Source organism: Anabas testudineus, chromosome 5, assembly GCF_900324465.2.
Source record: "Anabas testudineus chromosome 5, fAnaTes1.2, whole genome shotgun sequence".
Taxonomy (NCBI): Eukaryota; Metazoa; Chordata; class Actinopteri; order Anabantiformes; family Anabantidae; genus Anabas; species Anabas testudineus.
In genome coordinates this window covers 12529007-12546391 of record NC_046614.1, presented here as the reverse complement: position 1 = coordinate 12546391, position 17385 = coordinate 12529007, and the positions used below count along the sequence as shown (strand labels likewise).

At 41.2% G+C, this 17385-nt stretch overlaps 1 protein-coding gene across 3 annotated transcripts in view; it reads left to right on the top strand.

Annotated features, from left to right (window-relative positions):
• The window catches only part of col7a1 (collagen, type VII, alpha 1), a 51577-nt gene that overhangs the window by 4828 nt on the left and 29364 nt on the right, over positions 1 to 17385 (top strand). For all 3 annotated transcript variants that reach the window (XM_026348941.1, XM_026348942.1, XM_026348940.1), the window contains exons 2-56: positions 197 to 269; positions 358 to 538; positions 634 to 790; positions 893 to 986; positions 1096 to 1254; positions 1391 to 1548; positions 1841 to 1970; positions 2084 to 2203; positions 3309 to 3464; positions 3666 to 3785; positions 3894 to 4043; positions 5491 to 5607; positions 5863 to 6009; positions 6109 to 6234; positions 6340 to 6486; positions 6846 to 6968; positions 7195 to 7461; positions 7594 to 7737; positions 7878 to 8009; positions 8249 to 8395; positions 8632 to 8769; positions 8866 to 9015; positions 9100 to 9236; positions 9369 to 9495; positions 9611 to 9754; positions 9975 to 10141; positions 10339 to 10374; positions 10489 to 10515; positions 10607 to 10651; positions 11228 to 11347; positions 11440 to 11511; positions 11591 to 11626; positions 11713 to 11766; positions 11883 to 11957; positions 12078 to 12191; positions 13199 to 13225; positions 13325 to 13378; positions 13488 to 13559; positions 13649 to 13708; positions 14017 to 14052; positions 14138 to 14182; positions 14480 to 14515; positions 14604 to 14648; positions 14769 to 14804; positions 14941 to 14976; positions 15093 to 15125; positions 15220 to 15291; positions 15393 to 15452; positions 15638 to 15673; positions 15755 to 15835; positions 16525 to 16560; positions 16743 to 16787; positions 16884 to 16955; positions 17094 to 17138; positions 17250 to 17285. In XM_026348941.1, the coding sequence (XP_026204726.1) occupies positions 206 to 269; positions 358 to 538; positions 634 to 790; positions 893 to 986; positions 1096 to 1254; positions 1391 to 1548; positions 1841 to 1970; positions 2084 to 2203; positions 3309 to 3464; positions 3666 to 3785; positions 3894 to 4043; positions 5491 to 5607; positions 5863 to 6009; positions 6109 to 6234; positions 6340 to 6486; positions 6846 to 6968; positions 7195 to 7461; positions 7594 to 7737; positions 7878 to 8009; positions 8249 to 8395; positions 8632 to 8769; positions 8866 to 9015; positions 9100 to 9236; positions 9369 to 9495; positions 9611 to 9754; positions 9975 to 10141; positions 10339 to 10374; positions 10489 to 10515; positions 10607 to 10651; positions 11228 to 11347; positions 11440 to 11511; positions 11591 to 11626; positions 11713 to 11766; positions 11883 to 11957; positions 12078 to 12191; positions 13199 to 13225; positions 13325 to 13378; positions 13488 to 13559; positions 13649 to 13708; positions 14017 to 14052; positions 14138 to 14182; positions 14480 to 14515; positions 14604 to 14648; positions 14769 to 14804; positions 14941 to 14976; positions 15093 to 15125; positions 15220 to 15291; positions 15393 to 15452; positions 15638 to 15673; positions 15755 to 15835; positions 16525 to 16560; positions 16743 to 16787; positions 16884 to 16955; positions 17094 to 17138; positions 17250 to 17285 (5244 nt within the window). In that variant the 5' untranslated portion in view covers positions 197 to 205. The remainder of the gene's footprint in view (positions 1 to 196; positions 270 to 357; positions 539 to 633; positions 791 to 892; positions 987 to 1095; positions 1255 to 1390; positions 1549 to 1840; positions 1971 to 2083; positions 2204 to 3308; positions 3465 to 3665; positions 3786 to 3893; positions 4044 to 5490; positions 5608 to 5862; positions 6010 to 6108; positions 6235 to 6339; positions 6487 to 6845; positions 6969 to 7194; positions 7462 to 7593; positions 7738 to 7877; positions 8010 to 8248; positions 8396 to 8631; positions 8770 to 8865; positions 9016 to 9099; positions 9237 to 9368; positions 9496 to 9610; positions 9755 to 9974; positions 10142 to 10338; positions 10375 to 10488; positions 10516 to 10606; positions 10652 to 11227; positions 11348 to 11439; positions 11512 to 11590; positions 11627 to 11712; positions 11767 to 11882; positions 11958 to 12077; positions 12192 to 13198; positions 13226 to 13324; positions 13379 to 13487; positions 13560 to 13648; positions 13709 to 14016; positions 14053 to 14137; positions 14183 to 14479; positions 14516 to 14603; positions 14649 to 14768; positions 14805 to 14940; positions 14977 to 15092; positions 15126 to 15219; positions 15292 to 15392; positions 15453 to 15637; positions 15674 to 15754; positions 15836 to 16524; positions 16561 to 16742; positions 16788 to 16883; positions 16956 to 17093; positions 17139 to 17249; positions 17286 to 17385) is intronic.

The window sequence follows — 17385 nt, the reverse complement described above, 5'->3', positions numbered from 1 at the left end:
TCAGAGTGCTTCTGCAATGGAAAACTTCAGTCACATCAAACTGTAACATGCAAAGAGAACCTCGACCTAAAGCAGACTTATGAAGCTTCACTGTTTGCTATTTGAAATAAGCAAACTCAATTCAAAGGATGAGACTGGCAGACCGAATATAACTAATGTATGATATATATAATGTAACTGCCCTCTTTGTGTCCAGATTGTGAAGATGTGGAGCTGGGTTTTCATTGTGACGGTGCTGCTCTTCTGCACACAACAGGCAGAATCTCAGGGTAAAATCCATAAGCAATGTAGATCCAATCCAAAGATTCCAAAGATTCAGGATTAATGTGCTCATGTGCATCTTTTATCACCCTGCAGGAAGATGTAATAATGCCCGAGCAGCAGATATTGTTTTCCTTGTTGATGGATCGTCCAGTATTGGCCGACCTAACTTCTTGCAGGTGAAGGGATTTATGGCCGGTATCGTTAAGCCATTTGCCAGCTCTGTCAGCCAGTCAGGGATACGGTTTGGGGCCATACAGTACAGCGACACCTCCAGGTGACTGAATATTAAAATTAACATCACATCATTAATCTGTACGCCATTACATTTTACTTGAAGTGCGGAATTCATATACTTTTGTCTCCGTCCAGGGTTGAATTTACCTTCACTACCTACCTGAACGGCACTGAGCTGGTCAATGCCATACAGAATCTAAACTATAAGGGTGGAAATACACGCACAGGTGCTGGTCTCAAGTTCGTCTCGGATAACTTCTTCAACCCTGCTTCCAGTCGAGATGTCCCAAAGGTTTGAGGAGCAGCCACGACTCTACAAGTTTTCATAATAAACAGTAACTGCATTGCACTTCTTGTTTGTTAATCCTACATGTTGGTCCTCCTCAACTTTCAGATCACTATCCTGATCACAGATGGGAAGTCGCAGGACAACGTGGATGAACCGGCGCAGAAGCTGCGCAGTCAAGGGGTGCATGTTTTTGCAGTTGGTGGGTGTCTCGTCTGCAGTTTCTCCTGTTTTGCTCAGAGTAGTTTGAGATATGCTTATTACCCAACTGTGATTTGTTTTTTACTTTGCCAATGTTTTGTCTTTGTTAGGTATAAAGAGCGCAGACAGAAATGAATTAGCTCTGATCTCCTCCCAGCCCAGCCGTGATTTCACCTCCTTTGTTGGGGACTTCAAACTGCTGAACACACTTCTTCCTCTTGTGAGCCCCCGAGTGTGTTCAAAAGCAGGAGGCGTCTATGCCAGTGACGGTATGTGTTTTAACTAGCATAGCTTAACACACATATACTAAAGTCTCTATTATATCTGACTGTAAACTTCCATTTAATCCACGTCTCCTCTTTTATCCTACATCCTCTCGTCTACTCTCCCCTCTGCTTCTCTCAGAGGCATTTTCTGGTCCATCTAACATTCAGTTTATAGGACAGACGTCTGATTCACTCAGGTTTCGCTGGAGTCCTGCAGGGGGCCCTGTGAGTGGCTATGCAGTCCAGTATGTGCCGCTCTCTGGCCTGGGTCAGCCTATTTCAGCGGAACTGCGTCAGGCAAGTCCAGCTGCTGAAATGATACGATCTCTTCTGAAATTATTTATTGCAGTCAATCCTGCTTCAGGCTGAGTATAAACATGTCTGATGGGTGGATCTTGTACAGATGCTGTAAAGATTAAAATTTGGCAGAGCAAAGAGTGAAATTCCCTTCTGTGTACCCTGGCAGACATTATGATGATAAAAGAATGCCACAGTTCAGCCACGTATTTGAGTTTTTCACTTAACTTCACTGCAAAAACGTCTTTAATGCTTGTTTATTTAAAGAGATAACCTCTCTTTCATCCTGCAGGACACTGTCTCTGCCAGTGAGAGGACCTATAATGCGCAAGACCTGAGGTCAGGCACAGACTACCTGGTGACTATCATCGCCCAATACCCTAATAGTGTGGGCGAGTCTACATCTGCCAAGCAAAGAACAAGTGAGGAGAAAGTGGAGGAGTCAGACAGTCAACCTTTCTCACACAAAACCATATCAGTAATTTTGAATTATACCCAACATACACCTGAAATGTCTTGTTTTCTCTCCACACAGGAGCCTTGCCGGGTGTCTCCAGCCTGCGTCTGATCCAGGCAGGCTTTTTCTCTCTGTCTCTGGGTTGGAATCAGCCTTCCACTCCCGTACAGGGCTACAGGCTTACCTATGGACCACGAGGTCAGGCACATACATCTTTTTCAGTTTTTAGGTTTATCTCTATCTATTGTATCTCCTTTTTCTGTTTTTTTTTTTTTTTTTTTGTAACAATTACAAGATATTAGTAATATATTCTCTTTACAGGAAATTAAAAAATTGAAACCAAGTAATTGTGTGTTTCCTGTTGTGAAAAGATTATCTTGTCACGCCAACAAATTTTATCAGAATGAACGATTACAGTAAAATAAAGGAGCACAGGAAGTAGTACAGTAAGAAATAACAATTAACCTGTTGGTGGCAAGTTGGAAACATGTCGAGAATGTAAAGCAGTCAAGGCTGAACGGGGTGATCATCGCCTCTCTAACACCCTAACTCCCTCAGGCGCTCACTGTCAGTTAAGGATTTTTACTGCATTATCATTATCTGAAGTATCAAATATATTTTTCCATCACTAGTGTCCAAATAAGATAGAGGGAACCTTTAGTTACTGTATGTCACGGATCCTCAGTAATGTTCTCCTTACATTTTCTAGAGGCAGGGTGTGGCATAGATCATAACAGTGTGAAGATGTCTGATTCAGTTGAGAAAAGTGGCCCCTCAGGGCTGATAGAAATGGTTTCTCCCACTGAACATGTGGCAGGAGTGCCAGTCTCACACGGAGCTCCTCTTTTGACTAGTTAAGCTGGCACGTTTTTATGAGGCTATTTAAATGAGGCCAATGTGTATCCTGTGTTGAGAGGTGTGATGTTTCTACCTGTTTCAGCAAGTGTGTACCTTTTCACTCTAATAATTCGAACGAACGAGACAGATACAGGCAGCTGCCCAAGCACACACAGGACACCAACACAATACAGACACAGCCTCTCTTTTGGAAACCTCAGTCTTTACCAAGCCCACTGAATTTGTAAGAGAGTATTTGTCTATTTCTTTGCAGTTGGCACACTGCCAAAGTCACACATTGTGTTCTGAATTCAATTAAGTGAGGACATGTCCCATATTTTGTGCCGCTTGTTGACAGCTAATTTGTCTGATGACTTTCTGTATAGTATAATTTGTGATTGCTTTCAGAGCACTAATTGGTCCTTTGCATGCCCTCCGTGTCTATTTGTCCTGGTTGGAAGAGCAGGTCAGCCCGCAACTCAGCTGTTGGAACAGTCTCTGTCTGCAGACTCCACCTCTCTCACCTTGGAGTCTCTTCAGCCTGACACAGAGTATGTTATCAGCCTCTACCCACTGTTTCCCCGAAACTCTGCCTCCCCGTCCATCCTCAATGCCCGCACACGTGAGTCCCCCCTGTAGCACCTTATTAATACCTTTCGTACTGGTATGATAACAAATACTTAATACATTTTAAAATGGAAGGAATAAAATAGCAAGTGTTTGATACAGTAAAAGTAAACTGTATAATAATTGTGTGGTATATTCAATTAATTAGCAAATGTTATTCTGAGTGTGTGTGGGTTCATGTTTTTGCATGTGTCAGTGCGCCTTGAGGCAGTGCAGGAGTTTTCAGTGGACACTGAGTCAGAGGGCAATGTTCGTTTGACGTGGAAAGGCGTCAGTGGTGCACGGGCATACCGTCTAGTATGGGGACCTTTTACAGGTCAGGACAAAGCAGACTGCATCAAACACATCATCATATTTCACTTCAGCTATGGCTTGACTCTCCAGATTTGCATACATTATCATTTTTGTTTTTCTATCCGCAAAGGTCGAAATGTCGAGACTGTGGAGGTTCCTGGTGACCGTGCCTATTATGTATTGTCCAGACTGCAGCAGGATGTTGAGTACATCGTCACTATCATCCCACTGTATGAGGGAAACACTGAGGGCCCTGGAGCCCCTGCCAGGTTTAAGATAGGTGGGTGTAGTTTCAGTAGCTCACCACAACATGGAACATGTCATTCTCGGCTATCTGAACATTTTTCTGTGTTCTCTGCACCTTTTTCCATCTCGAAAATCACAGTTACACACATATAGTACCAAAACACTTGACTGGCTTCTGTTGTATTCTGACTGCTACAGGACTGCTAGCTGTGTGTCTCTATTTAACATGCTCCGTTTGAATCTCGTGAGTAAAACTCAGATGGCATCACTTAAGTTGGACCAGTGTAATTTGAATGAAGGATGAGTCACCGCATTTCTATACTGTACAGAAATGAAGGATGAAAGATCTTTGTGTGCTCAAGCTCTGCTATCAAAGAAGTTATATGTATACAATAGTCTACATTCTGTACACCACAGTAAGTTAAACTTCACATGAGCTTGTTTCTCTACAGTTTGTTCCTATGTAAACGAGCAGAGCTACAACTGTTTGTGTCTGTGGTTTGTGATGACTTGTCTGTTCCTTCTCATCAGGAAAGCATTACTCTTCAGTCAGTACAGATCACACTAAATTAAACCACTGTCTACATTTACAGTTATATTATTAATACATTCATACTATTAAGGTTTCTACTATCCTGTCCAGTGTAAACAACATATTAACACTAGTGTGACTCAATCCACATTTTAAATAGATACAAAATATAGACATTCATGCAAAATAATGTATTGTGGAGCAAAATGCTCTATGTAATATGTTACTAAGACATCAGTGATTACTAAGCTATGGGACTTTTTACCTGTATCAGAGTGACAAGCAACGATTTATGATTTACAGTCACGTACAGTGTTGTGGAGCTACTTTATGAACTGAGTCCACTTGCAGCCTGTGGGCAAATGTGTGGTAATGTGTTTGACATGCAAAACTCTGGTTGTGAAATGTAATTTGTTAAAATGTCAATACAAGAGTGCTGGCATCTGTTCAACACAGTGCTTTTAGTTTTATCATTTCACAATCGATTCCTGAGCCCTAAACATAACAACACCAAAGTCTTGGCAAGTACTTGTGATCACTGGATCTTCACTACACGTAATGTAATGGCAGGTGAAGGCAGTTGCGCTCTCAGCAGTTATCTTCACATCAGTCTTGTAACAGTTTGCCTTCAGCTTAAGACATCATACAGCACTACGTTAGATATATCAGGATGTGACTTAAATACTAGCAGACCAGAACTTGAAGCACCCCTAATTCCAGGGGTGTAAAATGTTTACACCCCTGGAATTAGGATGTCTTTACAACAGAGTGTTGTCTCTAAGCCTCAAATTAAATCTCAAATTTCAGCTAGTTGAAACTGTAGTCATGTTGGGACAGCCTTTAACATTTTTCTTTTAGTGATGGATGAAAATAACTTTTTTTTTTCTTCTGTTTTCTTTGGAAACATTTTATTTGATTCCATACTGATCACATAATGTATCTTCCTCAGAGAGTCAGGAGCAGCAGGTCCTCAGAACAGCAGCCACCAGTCCTTCCTCTATTCGACTTACCTGGAGAGTAATTCAGTCCTCTCAAGGCTACCGCCTGGAGTGGAAGGAGGCAGACGGTCAGATATGCATGTCATAAGAACTTATCACTATCAACAAATATAAATACATTTAAATACAGAATGCAATGATATCCGTTAACGATACCAAACTCAAACCTAAAAAAGTAATTGCAGCACCACACGATTTCACTGAAATGTAATCTTATAATTTTATATTCTAGCTTCACATTATTAAATTGCAACTACTAGACAGTGCATGCTGATATTATGGGAACGTAAACATGAACCTACCGACTATTGCTCTGTTTCCAGGAGGTCGTGTTCAGAGTGTGTCAATTCCTAGAAGCACTAGCAGCTATGAGCTAACAGGCCTTCGACCCAACACCGACTATATCATCAATCTGTACACCTTGTACGAAGATCGGGAGGAGGCTACGCCTGTCTCCACCACACCCAGAGGTCAGCAACTCAACCAGGGGGCACTCTTAACTCTGAATACTTTTATAAATGACACATGGGTCATAAATGTGTTGCCGTTCTAACCATCTGATGTTGCAGAGGAACAGCCAGTGGGGAGAGTGTCCAACCTTCGAGTGGTAGAGTCTCTGGGCAGTACTGTCAGACTTGGCTGGACAGGTGTAGCTGGGGCTACACAGTATCGTATCATTATCTTGAATGAAGAAGGTATAGTGACTCATTTTTAGTCAGTACTCTTATTATTTTTATATTTATTGTACAGGGATTGATGATTGCGACTGTACCCGTCCTGTATGCTTCTTTTCATTTTAGTGGGAACAGAAGAAATCAGGACTATTCCTGGAAACCAGACAACCCTTGACCTCAGAGACCTAACTGTGGGAGTTTCTTACGGTGTCAGTGTCACAGCACTCGTTAGAGAGAATGAAGGAGACCCAGTGACTGTTTACATCAAACCAGGTGAGGCAAGCATGGACACCATGTGCTGCTGTGTGCTGTGCATAACATTTAAACTTACCTGAAACCTGTGCTTGTTACTTTCCATTTATCTGCCTCAGTACCTCAGAAGATAAAGATTGCTGAACAAATACTGTGCATTCATTATTACATGTGGACCTCTTAATGAAGGCAACATTACACAAATGATCAATATGGCTAAATATTTACAAGTATTTTATAAAGCTCAGAGCCAAAGATGGAGTTGGTGTACAACCTTGTTCCTTGTTGTTGTTGTTGTGTGAAGTGAATCACAAACTTGCCATCTTAAATACAAACATTTCATTTTTGTTTCATGAGGTTATGTATTCTCATCATTTCAGAGCAAGCCACTGGCATAGTGACAAATCTTCGAGTGACAAATGCAAACAGTCGCAGAATTCGAATTGCTTGGTCAGGTGTTACTGGTGCAACAGGGTACAGGGTGACATGGAGACAAGGCGACAGTAAGTGTTATGTGTCGTAATGTATTTATAAGTTTATGCATTTGAATGCTATCTTATTATGTTGTTTTGTAGATCTGGTACATGGAAGATTTTTAGTTCTGATAGCATGATCCTTTAAAAACAGGTAGTGACTTAACTATGAAGGTTTACTTCTCTATGTAGTTTTCTATTTTGTAGCCATTTTTTAAATGCATGATTTTATGATCCGTTATGTTTTGCGTTGCAGGAGCAGAGCAGTCCCGTCTTCTAGGAGCAGAAGTCACGGCCTTCACTATAGATGGCCTGCAACCAGATCAGGCACTGGTTATTGGTGTTGCAGTTGTTGTTGGTCAGCGCACTGGTGAGGTGGTGACTCTGTCTTCTCAGACTAATCCCGCCAGTGGATCAGTGTCTGGACTTCGCATCACTGATGTCACATCACAGAGGATACGCATAGCATGGTCACCTTCCTCTAGGGCAACTGGCTATAAGATCACCTGGCGTCGCGATGATGGTATGCAATGATTAGCATTTAATACTTGTGAGATTGACTCATATACATCACAAGACAACAGTGTCTATATTTAAAAAAAGAAAGACTGAAATTCTGCAATTCCCATCTCACTGCCATGAAATGCTGTTGTAGGAGATGAAACAACTGCTAATGTGGCCGCCGGTGTAACATCCTTCACCATTGATGGACTCAAGTCAGATTCAACATACAGTGTGTTTGTTTCTTCTCTGAGTGGCTCTCGAGAGGGACATCCTACCACCCTGAATGTCAAAACAGGTACAACACTGAATCTGAAAGATACACATAATTGCTGTTGTCCAGTAAGTGTTTTGGGAGACAATTGGAAGCAATAATAGTTCAATGCAAAACAAACCTATCAGCAGTATAAGTAAATAAGGCTTTATCCTGATTAACAGAAGCAGATCAGTCTGTGGTTGGAACTGTGACATCTCTACAAGTCCAAGAGACCCGTGGAGAGGTTGTCCGAATCACTTGGGTCGGTGTGCAGGGAGCAACGGCCTATCGTGTGTCGTGGAGAAGAACAGATGGTGGGTTTATTGTGGCCTGTTTTCTGATCTAATTCTTGTTACTCTTGTTACAGATCTTTAGATTAATCACTGTTTTATATGAAATGAAATTACTACTAATCAAAGTGTCCTTAAAATATGCACGTGGCATTCAAGTCTGTCTGATTAGATTTTTAGAAATAAGTTGCTGTGATTCATTTTTAATGCCAGCCGGACATTGTTACACCACTCACTGTTGCAGTTGCATTGTATTGCCGTAGGTGGTGATGAGAGAAGTCAGCTGTTTGCGGAAGATGTGAGGGCAGTGGACTTAGACCAGCTGGACCCTGGAGCTCAGTATGAGGTCCAGGTGAAGGCTTTGGTTCAAAACCGAGAGGGAAGGCCTGTGTCTGTCAGAGTCACCACACGTGAGTACTGTCCTCCTATGTTCAGACATTGTTTCAAGGTTCGCACAAGTTTTCCTAACCTCCAAAAGAGTGTGGATCGATTTTTGAACTTAACACCTCAGTGGACATTGAAATAATTACCATTACGTGCATTACTTTACTTTTGAACTATACTATATAGGATCTTACACCTCAAGAATTATATTAGCTGGAACCTCACAGGTCGTCATGCTGATTCTGAATATCTGTGTGTGCAGCTGGTACCTACACCACCCCTCCACCACTACCTAGCACAACTATACGAGTGACAGAAGTTACCCAAAATTCTGTTCAGCTAAGCTGGATTCCACTTGCACGTGTCAGAGGATATATTCTCCGCTGGAGAGAGGCGACAGGTGAAACCTCTTATTACATGTGTTAATACTTGATGTGTTTTGGACTTGTATGTGCATGCTTGCAGGATTATAATTATACCTGCTCTCATTTCTCAGATATTGGTCGAGGCTATTCTGTTTCACTGCCAGCTTCATCCAGTTCCTACCAGGTGACCGGGCTACGTCTCGGCCGTCAATATCACTTCAGTGTGCAGCCCACCTTTGAAAATGCATTAGGAGCAGAGAGCTCTGTAGAAGAACACACTGGTAACACATCAACACATGATACATACATGTAGTGTAAATGCCTTTTAATCGCTTACTTATCCTTACAAACTTCTCTGTCCACAGTGTGTGTGGGTGGGCATCTGGATGTGGTGTTTCTGGTCCCTGCATCTAGTGATCGTATTAGCTCTGCAAGACCCATCCGTGAACTCCTCAAAAGTGCAGCACAGTCACTCGGTGCAATTGGACCCCAGGACTCACAAGTACTGCTCTCAAAACTCTCAAAACACGGCAGTGAAAGATACAATGCTGACAGCTCACCAAACCTGCTCTCATCGTTGTTTTTAAAGATTTTTGCAGACAATATTTCTATGATTTTTTTCTGCCTGTTTCAGATGGGTGTTGTAGTATATAGCAACAGACCCAAAATGTGGTTCCTGCTTAATCGCCATAGCAGGTCTGACACACTGCTCGAGGAGATCCAGTCCACACCCTTTGATGAAAGCCCAGGAAACCACATTGGTCAGCTTTTTGCACGTTGTCTGATTTCTTTTCTCTTTGTCTGCACTTACTCACCCTTCTTCTTTGCAGCTGCTTGTTGTGTGTGTGTTTTGATGTTGTTTGTCTCCCTCTGCAGGCCAAGCATTGACTTTCACCACAGAGTATCTTCTCACCTCTTCAGCTGGGCGGAGACCGAGGGTCCCTGGTGCTGTTGTCATCATCGCTGATAAAAAAACTACTGACAACCTCACTGTTCCTGTCCTGAATCTCAGAGCTACAGGTGTTCTGCAGCAGACAGCAAACAAGCTGTTGCACTCTAGTAATCTGTGGAATGTAAATTAGGGTTTCAGCTTTAATCTGTTATCTGAAAATAAAAAATAAATGTTGAATTTAGCTATTTATTTAACTAAATGTTCTACTTTACAATAACAATCCTTCTATACACACCTTCAAAAATCTTTTCACTGAGAGGAATCTGCTGCTTTGTGTGTGTCTACTAGGTGTGACCGTGTTAGCAGTGGGTATTGACCAGGCAGGTACTGAGGAGTTGCGTCGGGCCGTGACGGGCAGCACCCAGAATATCCTGTATGTTCGTGATGCAACACAGCTGAACACATTACATACTAATCTTGCCGATTTGCTCTGTGGAATTGCCAGAGCACCAGAGGTGAGAAGAAAAAATGGAAATAATAAGGAACCAAAGAAAAATAAATGTCCTCACAAAGCTAGTTTTTTTTTTTATGGCGGTAGCTTGAAATAATAAATACTTCTAATTATATGTATAATTAGAAATGTATATTAGAAAATAGTAATTGGACAAAAATCTTTCGAATTCCAACATAATGCATCTGTCGTTTTGTTTAGATTGCTCCAGAGCAGTGTACCACTCAGTGCCCTCAGGTGACTTATTCTCTATATCTACATGCTCAAATATTAGACTCATCTCCAGATGAGGTTCAGTTGTCACTTCCTTTTCCTTCCTGTGATTTCTAAATAAGCTTTCCCATTTTTTAGGGTGAGAAGGGAGATCGTGGAGAGAAGGTGCAGTGCAGATGTTAATTAATTTTTACCATTCTTCCGGTAATTTTTATTATTTTTGTTACTAAAGTGACTTTTTTCTTTTACTTCACAGGGTGAGAGGGGAAGAGATGGTGCAGATGGACGCAAGGGAGAGCCTGTGAGTCAATAATTATTATGATCATGACAAGCATATTTGTATTTAGTTTATTATATTTTATGTATTTCTTTTCAGGTAAAGCATATTCTCTTTTACAAAACTTGATTGGCAAAGAAGACATAGATAAACATTACAAAACGTGTTTTCCTGCATACAGGAAGCATTACAAAATGACAAAAACTAAAGGTTAAGCAATGTAAATTTTCATCACAAGCTGATAGAATAAAGCATTTAATATCAGTCATAGTGATGCAAAAGGATATTTAAAATGTTGGGAAAACAAGGAGTTCAAAACTATTGGAAGGATTTATAGAAAGATAAACGTTAGCTGAGGTATTGGACATGACTGAGGTGAGGTCACTGATGTAAATGGACAAATACAGTAGCACTAAGTGAGGAGCCCTGTGGGATTCCCATGACAAATGTTGCTATGTAACAGTTTCTAATGTAAGAGATTGGAAATGATGAAGGAAGTAGTTGGAAAACCAGATTAGAAAAGAGTCCGGAATGTGATAGTTTTTCACATTAATATTTTAGTACATAACTTTAATGTGTATATGTATGTGTGTGGTGTAGGGTCGTGATGGTTTGCCTGGGAGGGATGGGGCCAGAGGCCCTGAAGGACGCCCTGGTCCACCAGGCCAGTCTATCCCTTTTGACCCCTCAGTAAGGGTGAAAGGAGAAAAAGGGGAGAGAGTGAGTACAACTGAGGCCACACCAACATCATATGGACTAGCTCAGATATACATATATTAAAAAAAGCACTAAATATTTCTTTTTCTCTTTAGGGTTTTCCTGGTCTTGATGGAAATCCAGGGTTGCCAGGGCGTCCAGGTTCTCCTGGAAATGCAGGGGTGCCAGTAAGTAAAGGGAACAAAACATTCACATTGTCATATTAGCATAGCGTTGACATGATATTGTTGTTTTTGTGTTCTACAGGGTTCACAAGGTATGCCTGGTATAAGAGGAAACCCAGTGAGTAGCTGTTCTTCTGACCTGCAGAGTTGTTTGATGAATGTCTATTTATGAAGCACAGTGCTAATCTTTTTCTATCGTTCTAGGGTGAACCAGGCATACCAGGGTCACAGGGGCCAAAAGGAGATAAAGGGGAGAGGGTAAACTAAATACTTATTTCTAATTGATTAAACAAGTTGTTTGTACTGTATGTGTAGTTTAGAAGAAACAAAAGCCCAAGATGATGTGCTAAGAGTGTCTGTTTATGGTGGTTCAGGGTGAACCAGGCTCAACCATACCTGGAGGGGGTCTACCGGGGAGGAAGGGAGAACCAGGCACCCCAGGGTTACCGGTAAGTACAAAACTAAAAATCCAGCTCAGACCACTCCTGGACATCTGTAAGTAACTACTTCACCAAACGTCATGAGTCTTCGTTTTCGTAAGCTGAGCAGTGTTTATGTTTTGAATTAAGGGTAATCCAGGTCGACCAGGCAGTGATGGGGCCAAAGGCGCTCCTGGATTTGCTGGGGTGCCAGGTCAGGATGGCCGACCAGGGCTACCAGGAACACCAGGACTCTTCATCAAGGTTTGCCTGATGCTCTGCTTATGTCAATTTTGTCTAATTTTGAAATGTATGCAGAAAACAAGTAAAATGTAAGAATAATGACAAAGTGGAAAAGTTTCACTTCTAAATACTAAAATACATTTAATGAAAACTGTCCACATATAAAGCCAGAAATGGGCCAATAACAAAGACAATAGCATTGTTTACAGTATTTGTCAAATTTTGTATGAAGGGCATAATCATATCTGAAGTTACTACACATGAAGAACTCGCACAGGAAATACAAGCTGTCTCCCAACCTGCAGTTTCTAACTTCTGCTCTATTCAGATGAAGCCAGATTCGCCAGAGTAACAGCTTTTCTATTGTAATATTATACAATGAAAACCGTTCCTTCTTGCCGTATGGCAGAAGAAACATTGACAGTTCTTCCTATTTATGCTGTTTTGCTTCCCTGTATCAGCATACATTCAGCCTCATTGATTCCTGTGTTCATCAGGTTTCTTAAGAGATTTTAGAAATGATGGAACTGTTATTGGTCAGTGACACACATGGTGGTAGCATTGAGCTACGTACTTACTGTACATAATTCTTCAAGGTCGGGCTCAAAAATTTACTCTATGTACATGGAAGCAGAGATTGTAATGGTTCCAATTACATTTTGAATGTACAATTTTGATTTTAGTTGCTCTTTTATTTATATATTTACAGTATTACAGTAAGTATTACAGCTCATATACTCTTTTTCAATGATAGCACTATGACAGTTTTCAATAGTTCAGTAATGGAACAATGATAATGAGTGTTCTTATTTCAATAATTTAGTATTGTTTATATTGTGTTGTCATCTGTTTGCCTTAACATTGTGATACTACTGTATACAGTATGTAGTATCAGATAGTATGAATCAACTTGGGTGTATATTCTTTACATGAGCCATGTTAACCTCTGGGCTAGGTTATTATAGGAAATGTTTGTTTTTGAAAAAGTTCATTATCCTCGTGCTGTTTGTCTGACTGTCTTTCTGCAGGGAGAAAAGGGCAGCCCAGGAGAGAGGGTGAGTCACATCATCACCAGCTTGTCCTCTCACTCCCAAAATATCCAGAGTAGCATGCAAGCATAATGATTCTCAGCACTTATCTCTCTTTGCTGACAGGGACCTCCAGGAGTAGGCAGCGGGGTGGCTGTGAAGGGTGAGAAGGGCTCCCCGGTAAGCACTGTCAATCAGTGGAGATATGCTTACACGTTCAGTTTGTATAGTAACCCTTTGTGCATGTTGCTGTGTACTTTGCATTTACTAATTGCATTTTTATTATCAGGGTTCTCCAGGACTTCCAGGAGCTCAAGGCACTACAGGGCCAGCAGGGCTTAAGGGCAGCAAAGGAGACAAGGTAGCTGGCAACTGAATCAGTGTACAAAAAGGTAGAGCATGTGAGGCAAAGTGTTTATCTCAGAGTAATCTCTTGTGGAAATTTTCCAGGGTGACGCTTCTGAAGGGTCCCCTGGACTTCCTGGCAAACAAGGAGAGCCTGGAGACAGGGTATGTCTATTGTTGTAATAGGACGGTCGTTCGCACACCAAAAAAATAAGGCTACATTGCATGAGTTTAGTTATGTCAAATAAGGTTTAACAATTACAAAACAGTTACAGGGTCAGGTACATAGAGTATACACAACCTTACATACATGTGCAGCTTCTTTGCTTATGGTCCACCATCCCACCAGCTGTCTATGGTGAAGTCTAATGCATCATTTGGAGATGAACACATAATGAAAGAGAACTGAAAACAATAGCTCCTTAGCTAATTTCATACGTTTAAGTTAAAAGCATTTTCCTCGTGTGTTTCAGGGTCCTCGTGGGCCTCCAGGAGAAATTGGCAGCAAGGTAAGATGAAGGTAAGAAAATAAATCACATCTGTTTTTAGGTGTAAATAGAAGAACGAACGCTGTCACTCTGTGTATTCTGACAGGGAGACCGAGGACAGCCCGGTGAGCCTGGTTCAAAAGGAGACAGGGTGAGTCATGATGTGATTCAGTCAAATATGGATTTTGTGTGTGTGTGTGTCTGTAATACACAATCATAATAATAATTATACTGCATTTGTCTGAAAATATCAAGTCATTTTTTTCTTTCATCTACTGTATTTTCATTATATGGAAATATTTTAAATTAGAATGGGTATTGTTGACAGTGAGTGAAAACAATCTAGATGAGGGCCCTTCCTGTTAAAATGTGGGACAAGACAGTGAAAGTCACACATCATGCGGCTTGCAGAAATACTGGTTTAATGTGGACATGTTTCTCTTTGCAGGGGGAGAGAGGATCCCCTGGTGAAACTGGGGAGAGAGTGAGTAGAGTAGTCCTGACTTATACTATGATTTACAGTCTTTGTAGTGAGATTCTGTGCTGTTATCTGAATATTGCTGTGTCCTCAGGGGGATCCAGGGAAGCCAGGCCTCCCAGGAACGTCAGGGCAGAGAGTGAGTGACAAGATCGCCATTCGCCAATGACATCACTGTGCTCATACAGGCTCACATTTTTACATGAATGTTACAAATGCACTGGGAGTCTTATGAACGAACCTTTCCATTTGTCGTCAGGGTTTACCAGGGCCCAGTGGACCACCAGGAGAAAAGGTGAGACTGATTCAATTAAGCCTAATCGCATGAGAGGCAGCGGGTCAATAGGAACACGATTCCATCACACAGTGTTTCATAATCTGAGGTAATGAATTTCCACGATGAATAAACAAGTGAACGTGCCTGTTCCCAGGGAATTGATGGCGCACGAGGGGAGCCTGGCAGAAGTGTGAGTCAGACATGAAAAATCATGACATATAATAATTAAACTGGCCTTTGATTCTGAATATGCACTAAATGTCCTTGGCAATGACAAACCATGACTGTTTTATTCAAATCATGCAGATTCCAGGTTTACCAGGGAAAAAGGGGGAACAGGTAAAACATCCAACTTTGATTTGAAACTCATCATACATTACCACTACCGTGCTTTTCTCTAATGGGTTCTCTCTGTTTTGCTGTCGTTCCACAGGGGGAGCAGGGCCGGCCTGGTTCCGAGGGACTAAGCGGACAAAAAGGGGAACCAGGACAGAGAGGAGAGAAAGTGAGGAACCACTGGATGACAATGTTCCCAAATATGTAACTGTGTTTATGCCTTACATGGTGTGTGTATATCCAAATGACGTTTGCTGTTCTGTCTCTAAGGGGTCTCCGGGGTCAGGAGGCTCAGGTGTTGCTGGACCTAAAGGAGAGCCGGGAGAGAAAGTAAGTTGTCACAGAAGTCACCAGGAATACAAAGTGCACAGTCATAACATTTACAACTGTTGTGATACATCTCTGGCAATAGAATACATTATTCATGAAACAGTCCCTTGTGTCATCTGTCGCTGTAAATCGTGCCCCAGAACCTCTCAAACTAAAAATTAATAAAACATGTGCTCCTCCCTCAGGGACTTCCTGGTATCAATGGAAGGCCGGGCGCCAAGGTGAGAGGCTGTGTTTTGTTTAGCCTTTCTGTTTATTTGTGTTTATTTGATTGTTAAACCGGTCTTGGAACTGTTCTTTAGGGAGACCAAGGCGAACCAGGAGAGAGGGGGGAGAATGGGCGCCCAGGAATCCCAGGAAAACCAGGAGTTCCTGGGAAAGAGGTCAGAGTGGTGTATAGGAGTTCAGCTCTGTTGTGGATTAAATAATATGGGAATTTCACATAAATCAGTGATTTGTATCTAAACAACTAGGAAAGTGTACAGAACAGGCACAAACAATTCACTGATGTTCCCAAATGTAATCTTACAATCTTTAAAGACAATATCCATGATTACATCTCCATCATTAGATGCTAAGAAGAATGAAAGAAAGCACTTTGAGTGTCAGCAGTTCATCCACTCAACAATCTAAACCATAGTTAAATATATTACATTATATTACATATTATTAAAATTTCAAATTTAAGTTTATTATCAAAATCTTTTAGATTTTTTTTTATTTGGAAATATTGTTAATGTTAGTTTTGGGTTGTTTCTTGGTTGGACAGAAAAACAGTTGAAGACGTCACCATTTTTTAAGTAATTGTTATGTTCTATAGCCTGAACAATCTTCATCCTCACAAATTTCTGTCAAGTTAATTAATGGTTTAGAATTTGGATGATAGGGAACATCTATAGTAATATATATGATGATATCTGCCAAACAGTTTTATTTGTTGTTCTTCCCACCATACATGTCTTTCCAATGATGCCATTTTAGAGGTAAAAACGAATTTGCTTTGTGCATACATAGTTAGAAATGTTTGGAGATGTAATCCCACAAAGGTGAATTATTTATACTTATATTACAGGGTGAGAGGGGAGAGAAGGGAGATGAAGGCGTCCCTGTAAGTTGAATCTACTCTTTTTTTTCCTTTTAGGCTTTTAAGTTTCTAATGGAACGTGTGTCTCAATTGATGCATATGTCAGCATCCGTGTGTGTGTTTGTGTGTGTGTGTGTGTGTGTGTGTGTGTGTGTATCTGCATCACTGTCAGAATCTTATATTGTTATAAACCTCTTTGTCATTAGGGGGAGTCTGGACTTCCAGGAAAGCCAGGAGAAAGAGGACTAAGGGTATTTTTGATGCATCTTCATAACCAACCTTAAATATTTTATACATTGAAACTATCAAGTTACAACAACAGATATTTTTCTTGACCCGCCCCTCAGGGACTGACCGGTCAGCCTGGACATCGAGGAGAGAAAGGAGACCCAGGAGACCCGGGAGATCAGGGACGAAATGTGAGACACACGTTTCTGTATTATCACAGAGACAGATTTTCAATACGCTCTTATACATTTCAACTGAGGCCTTCGGAGAAAGAAACAGTGAGGAAGGTCAGCTGCTCAGGATCTTTATTAATCTGTGTTCATTAACAGGGCGCCCCTGGACCTGTGGGGCTGAGAGGAGAGAAAGGTGATCAGGTTAGTTCTCTTTTCTTTTTGCCAAGTACAGTCTATGTATGTATATGTATCTATATCTGTATATGCTGTATATTTACCATTAGATGATTCATACTTTGCTTGTTCATTAAGGGAGTTCAAGGACCTCCAGGACCACCAGGAAAAGTGGTGAGTGTCTCCCAACCTCCCATAGCACTGTATGTTTAAAACAAAACAAAATGAGTAAACTAAACGTTACCGACATGTGTATTTTCACCTCTGTTCTACT